At 39.5% G+C, this 23680-nt stretch overlaps 1 protein-coding gene across 1 annotated transcript; it reads right to left on the bottom strand.

Annotated features, from left to right (window-relative positions):
* Positions 1 to 313: 313 nt before the first annotated feature.
* LOC115925856 (beta-1 adrenergic receptor-like) lies at positions 314 to 22933 on the bottom strand. Its single transcript, XM_030989870.1, has 2 exons — positions 22171 to 22933; positions 314 to 489 (listed from the first exon to the last, which is right to left on the bottom strand). Exons 1-2 carry the CDS (start codon positions 22931 to 22933, stop codon positions 314 to 316), a joined length of 939 nt encoding a protein of 312 aa, XP_030845730.1.
* Between the last annotated feature and the right edge of the window lie 747 nt (positions 22934 to 23680).

Raw genomic sequence — 23680 nt, 5'->3', positions numbered from 1 at the left:
GAAACTCATGTTTAGGGTGGTTAGATGCGCCCAAATTGTAAACACGTAGACTGTATCCGGTGTCGCTTGTAGCTCATCAAGAGCTTCCTCAATGTACTGCACTTCGGTTGCATCCGTCCAGTTATTTCGGATCGGGTATCCGTGTTGGCGAGAGTGAACCGTAAAGTTGTTTACTTTGTCTTCGGCCATAGAAGGGCCAACCTTCCAATTAGATTGTAAAGTAGGGGGATTCGGTTCAAGGGAACTCTTTAGACTCATCACGAGGTATTCGTAATACTGTCTCGTGGTGGAGTCCCCGTGGAAATACAGGGTTTTATTGGTGAGGCATTTCAAGGGAACTAGGGATTACAAAGCTACGAAGCTGGCAGTAGTTAGAATGCCAGTTTCCTTTGAAGAAGTAGCCCGCTGCCATGGGGTTAGAAAGACGTTGGGAACCTACGGCGCACGGAGGTAACCTCTCGTTAGAGCAATGAGCTGGATTCGATAAATCTGAAAGGCAAAACAAAAATTGTCACTATCTAATTTAAACATGATGGATTTCAAAGGAATGAAGGACAAGAACGTACAGTACTTTCTAATACCTATGTGATATATATAAAGCTCGTTGGTTCGATCCCCGACACGGCACTAATGTCATTTGGCAAGGCATCAATCTCCACTTGCCACTCCATACCCAGGAGATAAATGGGGACCTGATGGAAGGATCACGAAGGTCTTTGTGTTACTAAACGCGAAATGTACTCGCGGTGACCATCAAATATATGAACTTGCTGTGTTCCCCTGTTAACGTGTTTTCCAGATAACAAACGAAGCGAAAAGGGCAGTTCTTTCCTCTTTTCCTTCATAACTTGAAAACCCCAAGGGTGATTGTATGAGGTCGAATACTTTTAAAAAGTATATGTTAGGGTCAAGCTAGTGATGGTAGTTGTTTGCTTTTGTTATTAAAAATAACACCGTAACTTTGCATTTGAAAAAAAAAAAAAATTGTGCCGGTTTTCCTTTGGTAGCGCGCATTTTCAACCCATCAGAATTACTTATTTGAGTGTCGATCCTTTTTTGAGTGTCGGATTCCAGCGGTCGAAAAGAATCGAATACTAGTCTTCTTCTTCTTTTCGTCAGAAAATCGCATTGTTTCGTTTTGCATATAGTGTTTGTTATTCCTAGTTAGGTGCTTTTCTCATGTCCATTTCCTTTCAAATGTCATAGGCATAGTCTCTAGTATCTCATCAAGGTCACCTATTTTTTTGATTATCGAAATCACTCATCCATAACCATCCAGGCGCCATTTTGTCCGTTTCTGGTCTATTTTTAGGCCTTTCTTTCTTCCTTCCTATCTCCACTATCCTAGATCCTACAAACTTCTAATAAATTCCTTTTAGATAGTCTAAGAGATGTTCTTTCCTCTACGACGTATAACTTGACCTTCAAAATGCCATCTTCGTACTCAAATGTTAAACTTGAAACCGACTCCGTCAAAAATCTCTCAAATTCTTGAAAAATGGACCCCTAAAAATCTAAAAACTGCCATAACTTTCTTATATAAAATCCGTTTTATATTTAAGTCTCACAGTATCATAATCCCATGAATTCACATAGCCATGCCAAAGACAGTAATGTAGTTATTCCACTATATATATAACTCCCTGGCCTGGATGAATGGCATCCGGATTCGAAAATCCTACCACCATCGACCACTGGTCTATGAATCCAATTTTCTTATCGTAGCTCTTGAATATTTCCCTCAGCTTCATGTCCAGTTCTCGCGCGTACCAATCGCTTACCGTTACAGACGATCCCGCGCTCCCGTGCGAACGGGTATTCGCGCTTTTTATGACGACAAGCGTCTCGGGACTACGGCGATGCAATCTTTCCATCGCAGCCTTTATCCTCCTCACTCGATGCTCATAGAAACTTATGTTTAGGGTGGTTAGATGCGCCCAAATTGTAAACACGTAGACTGTATCCGGTGTCGCTTGTAGCTCATCAAGAGCTTCCTCAATGTACTGCACTTCGGTTGCATCCGTCCAGTTATTTCGGATCGGGTATCCGTGTTGGCGAGAGTGAACCGTAAAGTTGTTTACTTTGTCTTCGGCCATAGAAGGGCCAACCTTCCAATTAGATTGTAAAGTAGGGGGATTCGGTTTAAGGGAACTCTTTAGACTCATCACGAGGTATTCGTAATACTGTCTCGTGGTGGAGTCCCCGTGGAAATACAGGGTTTTATTGGTGAGGCATTTCAAGGGAACTAGGGATTACAAAGCTACGAAGCTGGCAGTAGTTAGAATGCCAGTTTCCTTTGAAGAAGTAGCCCGCTGCCATGGGGTTAGAAAGACGTTGGGAACCTACGGCGCACGGAGGTAACCTCTCGTTAGAGCAATGAGCTGGATTCGATAAATCTGAAAGGCAAAACAAAAATTGTCACTATCTAATTTAAACATGATGGATTTCAAAGGAATGAAGGACAAGAACGTACAGTACTTTCTAATACCTATGTGATATATATAAAGCTCGTTGGTTCGATCCCCGACACAGCACTAATGTCCTTTGGCAAGGCATCAATCTCCACTTGCCACTCCATACCCAGGAGATAAATGGAGACCTGATGGTAGGATCACGAAAGTCTTTGTGTTACTAAACGCGAAATGTACTCGCGGTGACCATCATATATATGAACTTGCTGTGTTCCCCTGTTAACGTTTTTTCCAGATAACAAACGAAGCGAAAAGGGCAGTTCTTTCCTCTTTTCCTTCATAACTTGAAAACCCCAAGGGTGATTGTATGAGGTCGAATACTTTTAAAAAGTATATTTTAGGGTCAAGCTAGTGATGGTAGATGTTTGCTTTTTTTATTAAAAATAACACCGTAACTTTGCATTTGATTTTAAAAAAAATTGTGCCGGTTTTCCTTTGGTAGCGCGCATTTTCAACCCATCAGAATTACTTATTTGAGTGTCGATCCTTTTTTGAGTGTCGGATTCCAGCGGTCGAAAAGAATCGAATACTAGTCTTCGTCTTCTTTTCGTCAGAAAATCGCATTGTTTCGTTTTGCATATAGTGTTTGTTATCATATGGCTCCGGTTAGTCTCATTTCACAACGCCCCCTATCGTCAGAGCATGATCTGAGTCGGCAGCCTAACATGTTAGCCTATGGACGTTTTTTTTAAAAATCGTTAAAAATTCATTTTTTGTTTAAACGAAAAGCACATCCACCCCGACGTACGTTATCACTAGCTCTTTCATTGGAGCCCTCATGTCTCATTGACTTTTGAAAGTTCACCCACCGTAATTTTTCAAAATAGGTTGCAAGCTCGCCATTGCCTACAATACACATGTGAAACAAGTCTAACTTTGGACTCAGTTTACCAAGCGATTTGAAGATTATAGGTCGAGCACACGAAACATAGAAAGCATGAATTATCATAGATCACTTCAGCCTATTTCATTATGTCCATTTCATCCAACCCCCCACCGTAATTTTTCCATTTAGTAAAAGCAAACATTTTGCCGAGTTTAGCAAAAACATGAATATTCATGAACGGTCAGACAATACAGCCTTTATAGTACGTAACGTATTGTGAATGGAATGGGCGATGATCCGTTCAGGAGGCAGAGGTCAGTGGTTTGTGCTGGCAATGTTCACGCGAGCGAAAATGAGACAATCGGAGCAATATGTCCTAGTTAGGTGCTTTTCTCATGTCCATTTCCTTTCAAATGTCATAGGCATAGTCTCTAGTATCTCATCAAGGTCACCTATTTTTTTGATTATCGAAATCACTCATCCATAACCATCCAGGCGCCATTTTGTCCGTTTCTGGTCTATTTTTAGGCCTTTCTTTCTTCCTTCCTATCTCCACTATCCTAGATCCTACAAACTTCTAATAAATTCCTTTTAGATAGTCTAAGAGATGTTCTTTCCTCTGCGACGTATAACTTGACCTTCAAAATGCCATCTTCGTACTCAAATGTTAAACTTGAAACCGACTCCGTCAAAAATCTCTCAAATTCTTGAAAAATGGACCCCTAAAAATCTAAAAACTGCCATAACTTTCTTATATAAAATCCGTTTTGTATTTAAGTCTCACAGTATCCTAATCCCATAATTGCACATAGCCATGCCAAAGACAGTAATGTAGTTATTCCACTATATATAACTCCCTGGCATGGATGAATGGCATCCGGATTCGAAAATCCTACCACCATCGACCACTGGTCTATGAATCCAATTTTCTTATCGTAGCTCTTGAATATTTCCCTAAGCTTCATGTCCAGTTCTCGCGCGTACCAATCGCTTACCGTTACAGACGATCCCGCGCTCCCGTGCGAACGGGTATTCACGCTTTTGATAACGACAAGCGTCTCGGGACTACGGCGATGCAATCTTTCCAGCGCGGCCTTTTTCCTCCTCACTCGATGCTCATAGAAACTCATGTTTAGGGTGGTTAGATGCGCCCAAATTGTAAACGCGTAGACTGTATCTGGTGTCGCTTGTAGCTCATCAAGAGCTTCCTCAATGTACTGCACTTCGGTTGCATCCGTCCAGTTATTTCGGATCGGGTATCCGTGTTGGCGAGAGTGAACCGTAAAGTTGTTTACTTTGTCTTCGGCCATAGAAGGGCCAACCTTCCAATTAGATTGTAAAGTAGGGGGATTCGGTTCAAGGGAACTCTTTAGACTCATCACGAGGTATTCGTAATACTGTCTCGTGGTGGAGTCCCCGTGGAATACAGGGTTTTATTGGTGAGGCATTTCAAGGGAACTAGGGATTACAAAGCTACGAAGCTGGCAGTAGTTAGAATGCCAGTTTCCTTTGAAGAAGTAGCCCGCTGCCATGGGGTTAGAAAGACGTTGGGAACCTACGGCGCACGGAGGTAACCTCTCGTTAGAGCAATGAGCTGGATTCGATAAATCTGAAAGGCAAAACAAAAATTGTCACTATCTAATTTAAACATGATGGATTTCAAAGGAATGAAGGACAAGAACGTACAGTACTTTCTAATACCTATGTGATATATATAAAGCTCGTTGGTTCGATCCCCGACACAGCACTAATGTCCTTTGGCAAGGCATCAATCTCCACTTGCCACTCCATACCCAGGAGATAAATGGAGACCTGATGGTAGGATCACGAAAGTCTTTGTGTTACTAAACGCGAAATGTACTCGCGGTGAACATCATATATATGAACTTGCTGTGTTCCCCTGTTAACGTGTTTTCCAGATAACAAACGAAGCGAAAAGGGCAGTTCTTTCCTCTTTTCCTTCATAACTTGAAAACCCCAAGGGTGATTGTATGAGGTCGAATACTTTAAAAAAGTATATTTTAGGGTCAAGCTAGTGATGGTAGATGTTTGCTTTTTTTATTAAAAATAACACCGTAACTTTGCATTTGATTGAAAAAAAATTGTGCCGGTTTTCCTTTGGTAGCGCGCATTTTCAACCCATCAGAATTACTTATTTGAGTGTCGATCCTTTTTTGAGTGTCGGATTCCAGCGGTCGAAAAGAATCGAATACTAGTCTTCTTCTTCTTCTCGTCAGAAAATCGCATTGTTTCGTTTTGCATATAGTGTTTGTTATTCCTAGTTAGGTGCTTTTCTCATGTCCATTTCCTTTCAAATGTCATAGGCATAGTCTCTAGTATCTCATCAAGGTCACCTATTTTTTTGATTATCGAAATCACTCATCCATAACCATCCAGGCGCCATTTTGTCCGTTTCTGGTCTATTTTTAGGCCTTTCTTTCTTCCTTCCTATCTCCACTATCCTAGATCCTACAAACTTCTAATAAATTCCTTTTAGATAGTCTAAGAGATGTTCTTTCCTCTGCGACGTATAACTTGACCTTCAAAATGCCATCTTCGTACTCAAATGTTAAACTTGAAACCGACTCCGTCAAAAATCTCTCAAATTCTTGAAAAATGGACCCCTAAAAATCTAAAAACTGCCATAACTTTCTTATATAAAATCCGTTTTGTATTTAAGTCTCACAGTATCCTAATCCCATAATTGCACAAAGCCATGCCAAAGACAGTAATGTAGTTATTCCACTATATATAACTCCCTGGCATGGATGAATGGCATCCGGATTCGAAAATCCTACCACCATCGACCACTGGTCTATGAATCCAATTTTCTTATCGTAGCTCTTGAATATTTCCCTAAGCTTCATGTCCAGTTCTCGCGCGTACCAATCGCTTACCGTTACAGACGATCCCGCGCTCCCGTGCGAACGGGTATTCACGCTTTTGATAACGACAAGCGTCTCGGGACTACGGCGATGCAATCTTTCCAGCGCGGCCTTTTTCCTCCTCACTCGATGCTCATAGAAACTCATGTTTAGGGTGGTTAGATGCGCCCAAATTGTAAACGCGTAGACTGTATCTGGTGTCGCTTGTAGCTCATCAAGAGCTTCCTCAATGTACTGCACTTCGGTTGCATCCGTCCAGTTATTTCGGATCGGGTATCCGTGTTGGCGAGAGTGAACCGTAAAGTTGTTTACTTTGTCTTCGGCCATAGAAGGGCCAACCTTCCAATTAGATTGTAAAGTAGGGGGATTCGGTTCAAGGGAACTCTTTAGACTCATCACGAGGTATTCGTAATACTGTCTCGTGGTGGAGTCCCCGTGGAATACAGGGTTTTATTGGTGAGGCATTTCAAGGGAACTAGGGATTACAAAGCTACGAAGCTGGCAGTAGTTAGAATGCCAGTTTCCTTTGAAGAAGTAGCCCGCTGCCATGGGGTTAGAAAGACGTTGGGAACCTACGGCGCACGGAGGTAACCTCTCGTTAGAGCAATGAGCTGGATTCGATAAATCTGAAAGGCAAAACAAAAATTGTCACTATCTAATTTAAACATGATGGATTTCAAAGGAATGAAGGACAAGAACGTACAGTACTTTCTAATACCTATGTGATATATATAAAGCTCGTTGGTTCGATCCCCGACACAGCACTAATGTCCTTTGGCAAGGCATCAATCTCCACTTGCCACTCCATACCCAGGAGATAAATGGAGACCTGATGGTAGGATCACGAAAGTCTTTGTGTTACTAAACGCGAAATGTACTCGCGGTGACCATCATATATATGAACTTGCTGTGTTCCCCTGTTAACGTTTTTTCCAGATAACAAACGAAGCGAAAAGGGCAGTTCTTTCCTCTTTTCCTTCATAACTTGAAAACCCCAAGGGTGATTGTATGAGGTCGAATACTTTTAAAAAGTATATTTTAGGGTCAAGCTAGTGATGGTAGATGTTTGCTTTTTTTATTAAAAATAACACCGTAACTTTGCATTTGATTTTAAAAAAAATTGTGCCGGTTTTCCTATGGTAGCGCGCATTTTCAACCCATCAGAATTACTTATTTGAGTGTCGATCCTTTTTTGAGTGTCGGATTCCAGCGGTCGAAAAGAATCGAATACTAGTCTTCTTCTTTTCGTCAGAAAATCGCATTGTTTCGTTTTGCATATAGTGTTTGTTATCATATGGCTCCGGTTAGTCTCACTTCACAACGCCCCCTATCGTCAGAGCATGATCTGAGTCGGCAGCGTAACATGTTAGCCTATGGACGTTTTTTTTAAAAATCGTTAAAAATTCATTTTTTGTTTAAACGAAAAGCACATCCACCCCGACGTACGTTATCACTAGCTCTTTCATTGGAGCCCTCATGTCTCATTGACTTTTGAAAGTTCACCCACCGTAATTTTTCAAAATAGGTTGCAAGCTCGCCATTGCCTACAATACACATGTGAAACAAGTCTAACTTTGGACTCAGTTTACCAAGCGATTTGAAGATTATAGGTCGAGCACACGAAACATAGAAAGCATGAATTATCATAGATCACTTCTGCCTATTTCATTATGTCCATTTCATCCAACCCCCCACCGTAATTTTTCCATTTAGTAAAAGCAAACATTTTGCCGAGTTTAGCAAAAACATGAATATTCATGAACGGTCAGACAATACAGCCTTTATAGTACGTAACGTATTGTGAATGGAATGGGCGATGATCCGTTCAGGAGGCAGAGGTCAGTGGTTTGTGCTGGCAATGTTCACGCGAGCGAAAATGAGACAATCGGAGCAATATGTCCTAGTTAGGTGCTTTTCTCATGTCCATTTCCTTTCAAATGTCATAGGCATAGTCTCTAGTATCTCATCAAGGTCACCTATTTTTTTGATTATCGAAATCACTCATCCATAACCATCCAGGCGCCATTTTGTCCGTTTCTGGTCTATTTTTAGGCCTTTCTTTCTTCCTTCCTATCTCCACTATCCTAGATCCTACAAACTTCTAATAAATTCCTTTTAGATAGTCTAAGAGATGTTCTTTCCTCTGCGACGTATAACTTGACCTTCAAAATGCCATCTTCGTACTCAAATGTTAAACTTGAAACCGACTCCGTCAAAAATCTCTCAAATTCTTGAAAAATGGACCCCTAAAAATCTAAAAACTGCCATAACTTTCTTATATAAAATCCGTTTTGTATTTAAGTCTCACAGTATCCTAATCCCATAATTGCACATAGCCATGCCAAAGACAGTAATGTAGTTATTCCACTATATATAACTCCCTGGCCTGGATGAATGGCATCCGGATTCGAAAATCCTACCACCATCGACCACTGGTCTATGAATCCAATTTTCTTATCGTAGCTCTTGAATATTTCCCTAAGCTTCATGTCCAGTTCTCGCGCGTACCAATCGCTTACCGTTACAGACGATCCCGCGCTCCCGTGCGAACGGGTATTCACGCTTTTGATCACGACAAGCGTCTCGGGACTACGGCGATACAATCTTTCCAGCGCGGCCTTTTTCCTCCTCACTCGATGCTCATAGAAACTCATGTTTAGGGTGGTTAGATGCGCCCAAATTGTAAACACGTAGACTGTATCCGGTGTCGCTTGTAGCTCATCAAGAGCTTCCTCAATGTACTGCACTTCGGTTGCATCCGTCCAGTTATTTCGGATCGGGTATCCGTGTTGGCGACAGTGAACCGTAAAGTTGTTTACTTTGTCTTCGGCCATAGAAGGGCCAACCTTCCAATTAGATTGTAAAGTAGGGGGATTCGGTTCAAGGGAACTCTTTAGACTCATCACGAGGTATTCGTAATGCTGTCTCGTGGTGGAGTCCCCGTGGAATACAGGGTTTTATTGGCGAGGCATTTCAAGGGAACTAGGGATTACAAAGCTACGAAGCTGGCAGTAGTTAGAATGCCAGTTTCCTTTGAAGAAGTAGCCCGCTGCCATGGGGTTAGAAAGACGTTGGGAACCTACGGCGCACGGAGGTAACCTCTCGTTAGAGCAATGAGCTGGATTCGATAAATCTGAAAGGCAAAACAAAAATTGTCACTATCTAATTTAAACATGATGGATTTCAAAGGAATGAAGGACAAGAACGTACAGTACTTTCTAATACCTATGTGATATATATAAAGCTCGTTGGTTCGATCCCCGACACGGCACTAATGTCATTTGGCAAGGCATCAATCTCCACTTGCCACTCCATACCCAGGAGATAAATGGGGACCTGATGGAAGGATCACGAAGGTCTTTGTGTTACTAAACGCGAAATGTACTCGCGGTGACCATCAAATATATGAACTTGCTGTGTTCCCCTGTTAACGTGTTTTCCAGATAACAAACGAAGCGAAAAGGGCAGTTCTTTCCTCTTTTCCTTCATAACTTGAAAACCCCAAGGGTGATTGTATGAGGTCGAATACTTTTAAAAAGTATATGTTAGGGTCAAGCTAGTGATGGTAGTTGTTTGCTTTTGTTATTAAAAATAACACCGTAACTTTGCATTTGAAAAAAAAAAAAAATTGTGCCGGTTTTCCTTTGGTAGCGCGCATTTTCAACCCATCAGAATTACTTATTTGAGTGTCGATCCTTTTTTGAGTGTCGGATTCCAGCGGTCGAAAAGAATCGAATACTAGTTGCAATGACGACCTTCGTCATTGCCTTGTTTTCGTTCACATTATTAATATGCTTACTTCTTCTTCTTGTCGTCCGGAATCACATTCGCTTTGCACGTAGTGCTTGTTATTCCTATCCAGGTCCTTTCCTCTTGCTCGATTCCTTTCAAACTTCGTAGGCGTAATCTCTGATATCCAATCTAGGTCACCTACTTTTTCGTTTTCTGAAATCACTCATGCGTAAACGTCCAGGCGCCATTTTGTCCGTTTCTGGTCCATTTTAAGGCCTTTCTATCTTCCTTCCTATCTCCATTATCCTAGATCCTACAAACTTCTAATAAATTTCTCTAGATAGTCTAAGAGATGTTCTTTAATCTGCGACGTATAACCTTTCCTTCAAAATGCCATCTTCATAGTCGAAATTTAAATCTGAAACCGACTCCGTCAACAATCTCTCAAATTCTTGAAAAATGGACCCCTACAAATCTAAAAATTGCAATAACTTTCTTTAACCAATTCCGTTCCGTCTCATCCTCTCGCAGTATCTTTATTTCATAATTGCACATTTCCATGCCACATTTTACGCTCCAATGGCTTTGCAAAACATAAATAGCGCCCTCTAAAGTTCTGGGAATTGGCTTTCTCTCTGTGGCCGTATCTCCATAATGGCTTGGCAAACCCGTACCCTTTTTTGGATTTAGATACTTGAAGATATGCCCTTTCCAGCCATATACAAAATTATATACCCTATCACTGACCAAATTTGAGAAAATTGCCCTCCAAATTCGCCATTTTCAAGAAAATTCCGAAATAACTTCAACTTGCTCTAAAATGGCGATCTTTATACCTACGTCGTTGAAACTTGGCAGACACATGTATCCATATACGTGACAACTTTCTGCTAAATTTGGGAAATTTTAATAACGTCACCGCAACGTTATCGCCAAAAATGATGAATTTGCTATGCATTACGTAATAGCGCCTTTAATGCGTGCAGTACATTGCGTGCAGATGACAATGGTGTCAAACTGACCGCAATGAAGTGCCCTTTCGAATGATACCAAGTATGGTATATGTTTACACAGAAAATTGTGAGTAAATCACATTTGAACAAGGGTCACTATACGAATTCCGCCCGATTATAACACTTATCGGACATGACGTCATTTTTTTCAGACTACTTTTCGCCCCCTAAACATCCTTTTTTTTCCTTGAAAATTTGCAATGACATTCCGAGATGCAATACGCAGGGCACCTCGTGGCCGGATTTTTAAAATTGGTCAAGGGGGCCATTTAAGACGCCATTTTGTCCTTTAAATCTATTTTACATCACATGTTTCGATAGGATTATCATAGAAAAAAAAAGAGTAGTTTACAATAACGACCATGAAATTCTCTTTCCAATGATACCATATACGGCCCATAAAGAGACATAAAGAGAGAGAGAAAAAACAATTTAACTCCGGTCATAATACAGATCCTCTACGTTTTCCGCCCATGCATTACACGCATTGTCTATGGGGCAAATCGGGTTCACGCTTTTGACCCCTAGAACGATCTTGATTGCAATGACGAACATGCAACTAATCCCATTTGTTTTTGCACGCAGTGCTTGCGAGCCCTTTCTAGGTTCTTTCCCCTATCCCAATTTCTTTCAAACAGCGTAGGCATAGTCACTACCATCCCATCAAGGTCACTATTGAGGCCTTTCTTTCGCCCTACCTGTCTCCAATATTACAGAAGCTAAAGACTTCGTACAAATTGCTCTGGATAGTCCGAGAGGAGCTCTTTCGTTCGACACGTAGAAACACGGCGTCATTGCACGCACATCGTTGTGACACGATTGCATTTCTAGTCTTCTTCTTCTTTTCGTCAGAAAATCGCATTCGTTTTGCATATAGTGTTTGTTATTCCTAGTTAGGTGCTTTTCTCACGTCCATTTCCTTTCAAATGTCATAGGCATAGTCTATAGTATCTCATCAATGTCACCTATCTTTTCGATTATCGAAATCACTCATGCATAACCGTCCAGGCGCCATTTTGTCCGTTTCTGGTCTATTTTTAGGCCTTTTTTTTCTTCTTTCCTATCTCCACTATGATCCTAGATCCTACAAACTTCTAACAAATTCCTTTTAGATAGTCTAAGAGATGTTCTTTCCTCTGCGACGTATAACGTGACCTTCAAAATGCCATCTTCGTACTCAAAATTCAAATCTGAAACCGACTCCGTCAATAATCTCTCAAATTCTTGAAAAATGGACCCCTAAAAATCTAAAAACTGCCATAACTTTTTTATATAAATTCCGTTTTGTATTTAAGTCCCACAGTATCCTTTTCCCATAATTGCACATAGCCATGCCAAATTTCATGCTCCAATGGCTATGCAAAACATAAATAGCGCCCTCTAAAGTTCTGGGAATTGCCTTTCTTTCTGTGGCCGTATCTTTATTATTGCTTGGCAGACCTGTACCTTTTTTGGGGGGATTTAGATACTTGAACATATGCCCTTTCCAGCCATATACAAAATTATATACCCTAAACACTGACCAAATTTGAGAAAATTGCCCTCCAAATTCGCCATTTTCAAGAAAATTCTCTTAAATTACGATCGTTATACCTACATCAATGAAACTTGGCAGACATATGAAGCCCTATACGTAACAACTTTCTGCTAAGTTTGGTAAAATTCGAATATGTCAGCGCAAAGTTATCCCTAAAAATGATGAATTTACTATGCATTACGTAATAGCGCGTTTGATGCGTGCAGTATATTGCGCGCAGTTGCCAATGGTGTCAAACTGACCGCAATGAATGCCTTTTCGAATGATACCAAGTATGATATATGTTCACACAGAAAATTGTGAGTAAATCGCATTTGAACAAAGGTCACTATACGAATTCCGCCGAGTTTCCGCCCGATTACAACACGTATCGGCTATAACGTCATTTTTTAGACTGCTTTTCGCCCCCTAAACGTCCTTTTTTTTCCTTGAAAATTTGCAGTGACATTCCGAGTTGCAATACGCAGGGCCCCTCTTAGCCGGCTTTTTAAAATTGGTCAAGGGGGCCATTTCAGACGCCATTTTGTCCTATAAATCTATTTTACATCACGTGTTTCGATAGGATTATCATAGAAAAGAAAAGAGAGTAGTTTAAAATAACAACCATGAAATTTTCTTTCTAATGATACCAAATACGGCCCATAAAAGACATAAAGAGAGAGAGAGAAAAAACAATTTCACTCTGGTCATAATACAGATCCTGTACGTTTTCCGCCCATGCATTACACGCATTGTCTATGGGGCATATCGGGTTCATGCTTTTGGCCTCTAGAAAGATCTTTATTTTTCTTGAAATTTTACAGGCACATTCTAAGTGGACAAATGCAGAGCATCTCGAAGTAGGATTTTTAAAATCTGTCAAGAGGGCCATTTAAATGCTATTTCATACTCTGCATAACTAGTTTGAAAGATGCTCTATCATTTGACACGTAAACATGGCGTCATTGCACGCACATCGTTCTGACACGATTGCATTTCTAGTTGAGGTATATTCCTATTCTTCATAAAAAGTGTTGGTTTCATTATTCACTATTTTGTAGTACTGTGTAAAAAAAAATATGATAATGGTCTTTGTCTATGGTATGTTGGATTATATGATATTTTGACAATGGGCGGACATTTGAGAAATAGGAAGAGATAATTTATTTGAATGACAACATTGTAATCACTTGTAGTAATGATAATGAAACTATTATAGAGTTTGTGAAATTAATGTTTATGTTGTTTTACTTAATACACAACACTTAAGTAAGTTTGGAGAAGAGAATACGGTGCTAGTTCACAAGTGTGACCATACTCTAGCTCTGGCGCCTACGCGCCTAGCTACCCGTGAATTGCGCGTGGAGAGTACATTACTAAACACAAATATAACTTTGAAAACTCAACTAAATCGTCAACGATTGTTCAAATAATAGTCATGATTCCAAAACCGTTACCTTCCTTATCTGTTTTGTGTCAATTTTTTAATCTAATTTGGAGTATTTTTCCTAAGAACGAAAACATAATAATAAACACTTTCTCACACGGGTTACACTGCACTCATTAAGGTCGCTAACTTCACGAACGCACGCACACCCGCCCACACCGCACCCATGTTGCTCCGATTGTCTCATTTTCGCTCGCGTGAACATTGCCAGCACAAACCACTGACCTCTACCTCCTGAACGGATCATCGCCCATTCCCATTCACTATATGTTACGTACTAAAAGGCTGTATTGTCTGACCGTTCATGAATATTCATGTTTTTGCTAAACTCGGCAAAATGTTTGCTTTTACTAAATGGAAAAATTACGGTGGGGGGTTGGATGAAATGGACACAATGAAATAGGCAGAAGTGATCTATGATAATTCATGCTTTTTATGTTTCGTGTGCTCGACCTATAATCTTCAATTCGCTTGGTAAACTGAGTCCAAAGTTAGACTTGTTTCACATGTGTATTATAGGCAATGACGAGCTTGCAACCTATTTTGAAAAATTACGGTGGGTGAACTTTCAAAAGTCAATGAGACATGAGGGCTCCAATTAAAGAGCTAGTGATAACGTACGTCGGGGTGGATGTGCTTTTCGTTTAAACAAAAAATGAATTTTTAACGATTTTTTTTTAAAAAAACGTCCATAGGCTAACATGTTAGGCTGCTGATTCTGACCATGCTCTGACGATAGGGGGCGTTATGAAATGAGACTAAACGGAGCCATATGGTAAATAACGCGGTATGCACTTGTATTGTGCAGCGGTTTGCAGTGAAACCTGTGAGAAAGTGATTTCATAATGGCTCTCTCTCTCTCTCTCTCCTCCCTCTCTCTCTCTGTATTGTTACCCCTTCTCTTTCACTCCTAAATTACTTTGTATGTAACTAGGGAATGAATATACATGTGCATGTATTAAGTTTGTTGTTTACAAAGTATGTATGTGTAGATGAGATTTTAGTATAGGAGGAAATCGTAATATTGGTTGTAAGTTTGATAGTGCTATATAATAATTAGTGCAGTTCTGTGAAAGGAGTTTAGAATATAAGTTGTTAAAGTGACTAGGTAACATTGTTCAAGGTTGATTGAAAAACTACCTAATTTGTGTTTAAAATGTTACTTGTTATATTCCTTCTCCCCTACTAACCCTCTAACATGCAAAATATCCTGAACAAATTCTCAAACCACAACGATATTTATGGTTTTCTTTGAAGGCGTCACTGTGCGACACCCTCTAACAGTAATCTGAATTTTCTCAGCCGTTTTTCCATGAAAACAAGATATAAAACAGGGTTTTTTTAAATATAAATCTGTCAACACTTAAATGTCTGGAATGGTATATAGAGCTTCTTGACGATTTACATTCACCTCCAATTTAATTAAACTATAATAATATAGTTGGGAGAATTCAGGAATCGATCAGATCATTTTTTTCCAAGTTGTATCATTTATAATGGTCTGTTTCACTCAAACGTTCAGATTATCTTTGATTGTACATCTAGCATTGAATTAACTACCTTAGCACCTTTTTCTCTCATCTTCACAAAGTTTCCAAGTCCCTTTAAAGATCTTTTCAAGCTCAGTAATCTCGCTGAAAAGGGAAGTATGGGATCAAAGTGATGCAGATGAATATTGGAAAATACATAAATAGTTAAGGAAGTGTTATGAGTTTATCCAGTGTTAATGTGAATACACGAGACAAGAAATGACTGGTTAATAATAAATGGATTAGTGAAGGCTGTGAGTAGAATAACATTATAAGGGTCTTTGTGCACAAATGATCATTAGTCCTGGGGCGTAAAGTGTATATGGATGGTTATGTTATCATTCATGTCCTTATGATTTCTTAATGGAGATACTAAACGATGAGTTATATTTTGAGAAGCAATGGTAGATTGACTGAATTTATATTAAGTTATTAGTAGCCATGAAGATCCATGAAGAGTGATATTGGGCTTGTAAATAAAACACGGAAGTAAGGAAGTTTCTTTTGGAGATAGTAACGTAATGAAGGTTTCCCAGATTATGTTCGTAGTGATATATTTCGGAAGAGAATCCCGGAGAGCTAACAAATTCAATGTATGAGTGCAGGTAGATTTTTAAATGTATTCGTGTTTAGCCCTTGAAGAGTGTATATGGTTATGCAATTTGATCGTATGTAAATAATTATTGTTAGAAGAAGATTAAGAATAAAATGAGTTTGTTTTGCCACGCATCCTAGTCATGACCTTTCTTTATTTTGTCTTCCTTTCATATGCCCCTCCCCCTACACCGGTGGGCGCTACATGACTTTCAATTATTCTCTTGAAAAACAAATAGGATATAAATAACATGATGAAATATCTAATTAAATTCGAAAGGTTTATTAACGTGATGTGACGTGATGTATTCTGACTCTCGATTATTTGGAATGATTTTTAGGCAAATTCTATTGGCATACAAATGCTTAAATATAACTATAACATGACTTTTAATCAAATTCGAAAGGTCTGATTTCAATCCCTTAGACTCATGTCCAGTTTTCTTTAATTCGTATTGTTCAACGCAACAGAAAGATGGTGCTAGGACAATTACTCCCTGGGCAATCACCGCCCGGCCAATTACCAGCAGGATAATTACCCCCTTAGGACATTTACCCCCGGAAGATTACCCCCTGTGACAACCCCCTTCCCCCGAAGACAATCAGTTTGAAATTTAGTGTGCTGAAGTTTGAAAATCGTGCAGGCCGATATTTCGCTTAGTGTGTGTGTGTGTGTGTGTGTGGGGGGGGGGGGGGGGGGTAGTGAGCACTATTTTTTCTTTTTCTTTTTTGCCTCCGGGAAATTCGAAAATCGCGCCGCCGATATTTCGCTCAACCCCCCCCCCCCCATGAGCTTTAAAAACAAAATAGAATAATAACAATTCGTTTCCCTTTCAGAAATGCACAAAAGCAAATTGAGACCTCATTTCCAACACCCTGCCTAATTACAAATCAACAGCGGTTTAATTTGCCGCACTTACGTTGACGACAAGTAGATACAAACAACTAAATTATTCATACCCCTTGTAAATTTGATGTTTTTGTGTTTCTCATAGCTCAAGAATGAAAGGTGGATCAGTCATTGAATAAGGGCCTTTGTTGAATAATTTTAGATGTAAGCTTTAATATGTCACACTTTCAAGAAACATGAATCAGAACAAATAATTTGTTCAATTGCTTTAATAAACAAAATTACAAAACTTGGTGAGGGTATGAATAATTGAGTTCTTATCTGTACATGTAGCTGAGGTGATGAGCCGTGCTTAATTAATGCAAAGTCATTGTGAATATGGCATGCGTACTCCACAAGTCGATGGCTAGTTTTGTTTTTAGGTCGACAACTTCTGATTTTCAAGGCATTAGATTTCGGGTTTTCAGAGAGCTGTTACTCCTCTGGCAGACGCTAAAATAGAATATAATTTATATCATCATGATTTATGGCTTATAGCGCTTTCCGTTTATATATAATTCATATCTTTCTCTTTTTTGACTTCCGACAGGGTCTTTAAAGCTTTTTAACATCAACTGCAATCATTGCCGACGACAGTGGTGTATCCAGAGAGTGGAACCGGGTAGACGTCCCCCCCCCCCCGTTTTAACTGAAGGCCAAGAAAAAACATTGATAAACATTTATTATAGGCAAATAGGAACTTAGGAAGTCCATTGTTTTGGAGGGGCTCGTTTTATGATATTGTTCAAACCTTTCAAGAGTACATCGCACACACCTACTTTAATAAACAACTATCAGTATCAGCCATAAAGTTTTCATAATTTATTTTTATTTGAATTGAACTGATTTGATTTATTGGTTTCTGCATTATCTTCTTAAATATAGAATTTTAGGAATATATCAGCAGGTTTTGATATAAGTTATGGACTACATAATTATATAATGTACAGAATATTGAATACACAATGAACGTAAACTGTGCTCAGGGGGCTGCAGCATTATGAGCAGGAATTCTGACGCAACTATGGTCCTCGACTATATGCTTTACAATGATATCATATCAATTGTATCATGATGCTTTTGACTTATATTCTATATTAGAAAACGAAATTTCGAATATGGCCTACTTCGAAAAACGTAACAAATATTAATGGAAGAAAAAGGGTGTTAATATAGAAAAGAGAAGGACCTCCTCCCATCCAGGGACGACTCCAAACCTTAATTACCGTTACCTCCAGATTAGCTTTTCTCGTGATCCACAGGAGTGGATATCCACTCTTTTAAGAGTAATATTAGGGATCCGTCTTTGATTGAAAACCATTCCAAATTATCGATGGTAAACCGTGTAGAATTAAGATGAAGTTAATTGAGGTCTATACGATTAAGATCTGATGTCAACTCTTCCGCGGTCAATATCCTACATAAACTGAAATTCTAACTGTACCTAACACTATACTTGACACTAACCCCCAAAGCCTAAAGACACGTGAGTTGTGACCAGGTTGCGATCATAACATTACTTAAAGGCATCGTTTAACAATGTTAAATCTGAGATGTACGGCCCTATGTGAAATCAGTGTCTGTGATATGGCGTATTATATACCTCACTTAAGAAATCCAGCCATCTGATTGGTCGAAATTGCATTCATAAACTTCAACTATTTCTGTAAAATTCCCAGTAACCATGGTTATTGGAAAAATAGTTCAGTCTCCATGGTTACCCCATAGGTTTACATGTTAAAAAATGGTCTGAGCGATCGAGCATACCGTACGTGTGCAAAGAATTGGTCGGTAATTTCAATACAATTGAATCTCGATCGATCTTACCGACAATTTTATCTTGCATTGTTGACATGAAGACGAAAATAAACTTCCAAAAACAAAAAAACAACATCTGCCGATAGATCTTGATCTAAGTTCGTGCCAATATGCATTGCAAAAGTGAAAGAAGGGCCCGTTTAATGGAGCAGAAGCGAAGCATCCAACACGCGAAGCCGTTTTCAATTCATTTTAATGTATATATTAGAGAAAACTACTAAGTGATGAAACAGAGCGCGATAGCCGAGCGGATTAAGGCGGTGATTTTAGTTACATCACCTTTTGTACGCAAGAGTTCGAATCCCATCTTCGACAAAAGTTTTTTTATTTTTTATTTTTTATTTTTTCGGCATATAAAAGTATTAATGACTGCTTTAATATTCGAGAAATAGTATAGTATTAATGACTGCTTTGAGAGAAATAGTTGTTTTTATACGCTCAAGGGAAGGTTAGAATTGTGCTATTACCCGAGGCGTGCCGAGGGGAATAGCCCAATTGTAACCTTCCCGAGAGCGTATAAAAACAACTATTTCTCGAATATTAAAGCAGTCATTAATACTTTTATATGCCGAAAAAAAAAGACTAAAAAATAAAAAATAAAAAATACTTTTTTTTTTGGTCGAAGATGAGATTCGAACTCTTGCGTACAAAAGGTGATGTATCTAAAGTCAGCGCCTCAGACCTTTCGGCCATCGCGCGCTATTAACATGCTTGGCAGTTTTGTACGATATATACATTAAAATGGATTGAAACCGGCTTCGCGTGTGATGAATGCTTCGCAAAAGCTCCATATACGGACTCTTCTTTTACTTTTGCAATGCATATTGGCACGAACTTAGATCAAGATCTATCGGCATATGTTGTTTTTTTTGTTTTTGGAAGTTTATTTTCGTCTTCATGTCAACAATGCAAGATAAAATTGTCGGTAAGATCGATCGAGATTCAATTGTATTGAAATTACCGACCAATTATTCGCACACATACGGTATCCTCCATCGCTCAAACCATTTTTTAACATGTAAACCTATGGGGTAACCATGGAGACTGACCTATTTTTTTAATAACCATGGTTATTAAAAATATTAAATGTTTTAAGCATGGTTACCGGGAATTTTACAGGAACAGTTGAAGTTTATGAATGCAATTTCGACCAATCAGATGGCTGGATTACTTAAGTGAGGTATATAATTGTTTTTATACGCTCTCGGGAAGGTTACAATTGGGCTATTGCCCTCGGCACGCCTCGGGTAATAGCACAATTCTAACCTTCCCTTGAGCGTATAAAAACAACTATTTCTCTCAAAGCAGTCATTAATACTATATTATTAACCGTATCAGACATCTGAGCAGGGCAATTTTTTAATGTTATTGCCCTCAAGGTTTGATGGATAAGTCAACAAAATTACAATAAGTTAGTCCGCTCAGAAAAGACAATGGGATTTTGTGTGTGATTTGGCGGGCAATATAGGTTATACAGTAAACCAATGAACAAATATTTTAGCCCGCTCAGAAAAGTCAATGGGATTTGTGTGTAATTTGGCGGGCAATATAGGTTATACAGTAAACCAATGGACAAATATTTTAGCCCGCTCAGAAAAGTCAATGGCAAAATGCGTGTTAAACTAGTGAGCAATAATGTAGATCCAGTTGTAATTTACATCGCGCTTCAGCTACTGTAATTTACATCGCGCATCGCATATAAGAAAATGCGCACTTTGCGCGAACTCCATTGTGACGTAACAATCACACCCTAGGCAATCTGTTTGCAGTGTATCGAAAATCTGTCAAACACTGGATGAACAGTGCTGGTTTGACAATGTTTTTGCAACTTCTAATGCTAGGAAACCCTGTGTAGCCTACATAATTTAAGAGTATAAGATAGTAAGAGTTTCTTGTTTGCTCTAGATGTCTGATGTGGTTAATAATAGTAAAATTGACTGCCTAATTCAGGGCAATACGACTTGTCATATATCACCCTCACCTACGGTTCGGGCGATATATGTCGTATTGCCCAGAAGGCAGTCAATATTACTTAAATATTGAAGCCCTAACAAAATTGCGATTCAAAATGATCAAGAAGTGCCTCCAAGAAGTAAAAACCTTTGAGTGACCAGTTTTACCATACTCATTTTCCTCAATAGACTGTAGTATTATGAAAACCGTTAGGAAAACGCATAATTTGATTTCGATTTCCAATCATACATATCTTGATAATCAGACAGGCGATCGGCTTGTAAAAGTCATGGGGTTCCTGACTGACCTAAAGGTTTAAATTTATCATAGCAGCATGAGCTAAATCCAGGATTTTGTTTCAGAATCTGAGACAAAGTTACCCAATCCCTTTAAAGATAAGTTGATTTCTGGTCAAGCGATTGCATTGTTAAAGAATCGTTGTGAAATCGATCAGAAAAGGTTAATCATCTGGCATATAAGTATAGGTGTGTACAGCAAGGTTCTGGAATCATTAAAATGATTAGAAATTTGGCCCAGTCTTGGTAATGTTACAATTAAGCACTGTACACAGAAAGATGTATATGGGACTACACGAAGCATAAAAATCTGTTCCGATTTTTATGATGTTGCATGCCATATTTAGAATATGAAGACATTTGAAGAGCCATGCTTTCCAGTGGACATTTATTATCTGATGTTCTTTCACACTTGCATAAAACAATGATAACGCTCATAAATTATTTTTCACCTCAGTCTTCCCAAAACTCAACCTTCTCTTTAAAGGTAAAGGCCAGTTTTGGAAACGCCCCCCTCTCAAAAAATGAAATGGAAGCTCTAATTGCCAATCATGTGAAAGACTATGTTTTGACTAATACGTGATGATACAAATTTTGCCGAGAAACCGCCTACTTATTGATAGATTTGGTAAATTAGTATATCTATTTGGACCTTATAACTGTAACGCACGTGTCGCGTAGTCCCATCTTTCTGGGTACAGTGCTTGTAACTTTACCAAGGCTGGGCCAGAGTTCTTATCATTTTGATGATTCCAGAACCTCGCAGTACACACCAATTCTTATATGCTAGATGATCAACCTTTTCTGATCGATTCCACAACGTTTCTGTCAAAATGCAATCGCATGACCATAACTGGTCTTTATCTTTTCGACAAGTGGTCCCGAAGCCACCGGGAAGGCTCTTCAACATCTCGCAGACGACGATTGAGCATGCACCTGAACACCTGGTGAATTACTGGATGCTTCCAGGCATAGATGATAGGGTTCAAGGAACAGTTCACAGACAGAAAGACCACGAAATAAGCTACCATCGTCGGATTGAGCTCGGTCGCAAATAAATTAACCGTGATTGGTAACATGCAGACAAAGAAACACAAAACAACAAACAGCATGTTTTTGGTGATTTTCGCTTCAGTGTTTTTTCGATTAGGCCTATCTTTCTTAATCGACTCCTGTTTATAATTTTTCTTTGTTGTCTTACATTCTACTGATGATTGTTGTGTAGACGAGGGCTGTGGATTTTGATTCTCCAGTTTGTCGTGCACTTTTCGGACGTGGTTCCGCACATGGAGGTAGATTTTCAGGTAGAAATACAAGATGGCGACCATCAGTGTCACCATGGAAATACCAGAAAGGAGGTTGAAAGCTCTGCCGTCCACTACAGCGCACGTGTTGCATTTTTCTCCAAACACCGCCCAACCAGTCGTTCCAAAGAGAATGACGGAACATAAAGGATATGAGAGAATAACTGCAAGCATAATGGCGATGTTCTTTTTACAGAATATTCGGCGATACGTTTGCGACTGTTGAGTGATTAGGATGTATCGATTAAATGCTATCACAATCAATGTAATAATGCTCCATCCGTTGAATATAAATGAGAGACCGCCGATCACTTCGCAGACGACTGCAAAAGCCGAATATGCGTCCACAAGCCCAAGAAGTGCGCCACCCTGGAAAGGTAGCGTCATTGCGGTCAGAAAATCCGTACAACTCAGGACGACGACGAAGAAGTTGGTGAAGGTTTGAAGGCGGCGGGTTAACTGGACAGCGACGATCACAAAGATGTTTCCAACGATGCCAACAATGCAAATGACGACGAGAATAATGGCTGCTGCTAGATTATGAGGGCTGACGAAGCCATCGTCAGGCGCATCACTAACGATGTTGCGGGTCGTAGTCATGTTGGTGTGGAAAATTGCCATGTTGACAAAGGTTGTAGGGTGATGAAATGCTAGTGCCATCTTGAAAGACTTCAGATCACACGTCATGACTTCCTTCCTAGTTTATAAATTAAACAAAGAGACATGTTAGAATGGAAACTATCGTTTATCTTTAATATTTTCAAGCCTAGTCTACTGTTTATGACAGAAAAGGATGAAACTGCATGCAGTGATGACATTTTGGCAGAAGAAACTACTAATTGTTTCTAAACTTCATTATCACACTAGGCATCCGACAGATCGTCCACTTTGGGCAACCACTGACCGGTTGAAAGTTGTCAGACTGGGGAAGTAGAGATGTCTTAAAGCAGCCTTCAAAAGTATGTCACTGACATTTTGCTTGATCAATTTCAGCCAAATTATTATAGGTAGCTGCATGGTCTAGCTCAACGTCGAAAGCCTTTCACCGACCAAACCGGTCCCGACGTGGGGGAAATATGTATTGTCTTTGATCGGTTGCCCGGGTCATCCTTCGTTTGCTCCGGGCTTTACTACGTCTGAAGTTTGGAGGTAAAATTAGGATTATAGGCATATAGCTTTTGGTCTTAGCTTGGGGGAAGGAATTCGGTTAGTGAAGGAAGTTACCGAGGTGCAATTGCCCCATTAACATGTGTCGTACAACCGTTGCCTGAGGGTGAACGACAGATCTTAGACTGATCTCGGACTGGTGTAGATCGTTGCCGGCTCTTACCGGACAAGCTTATGTTGACTAAATAACCGGCTATCATTTGATCATTTGGACAGAATTCAACGATGAATTGCTGTCAA

This window comes from Strongylocentrotus purpuratus, unplaced genomic scaffold, assembly GCF_000002235.5.
Source record: "Strongylocentrotus purpuratus isolate Spur 01 unplaced genomic scaffold, Spur_5.0 spur5_scaffold_19, whole genome shotgun sequence".
Classification (NCBI taxonomy): domain Eukaryota; kingdom Metazoa; phylum Echinodermata; class Echinoidea; order Camarodonta; family Strongylocentrotidae; genus Strongylocentrotus; species Strongylocentrotus purpuratus.
This window is presented reverse-complemented; position numbering and strand designations above follow the sequence as displayed.

Bases quoted from the DNA above. Each gene is read 5' to 3' on its own strand.
- LOC115925856 (XM_030989870.1), bottom strand. From the start codon at position 22,933: ATGGCACTAGCATTTCATCACCCTACAACCTTTGTCAACATGGCAATT. The intron at 490-22,170 runs GTAAGACAACAA...TTTGCCTTTCAG, and splicing joins ACAACAATCATCAGTAGAAT to ATTTATCGAATCCAGCTCAT.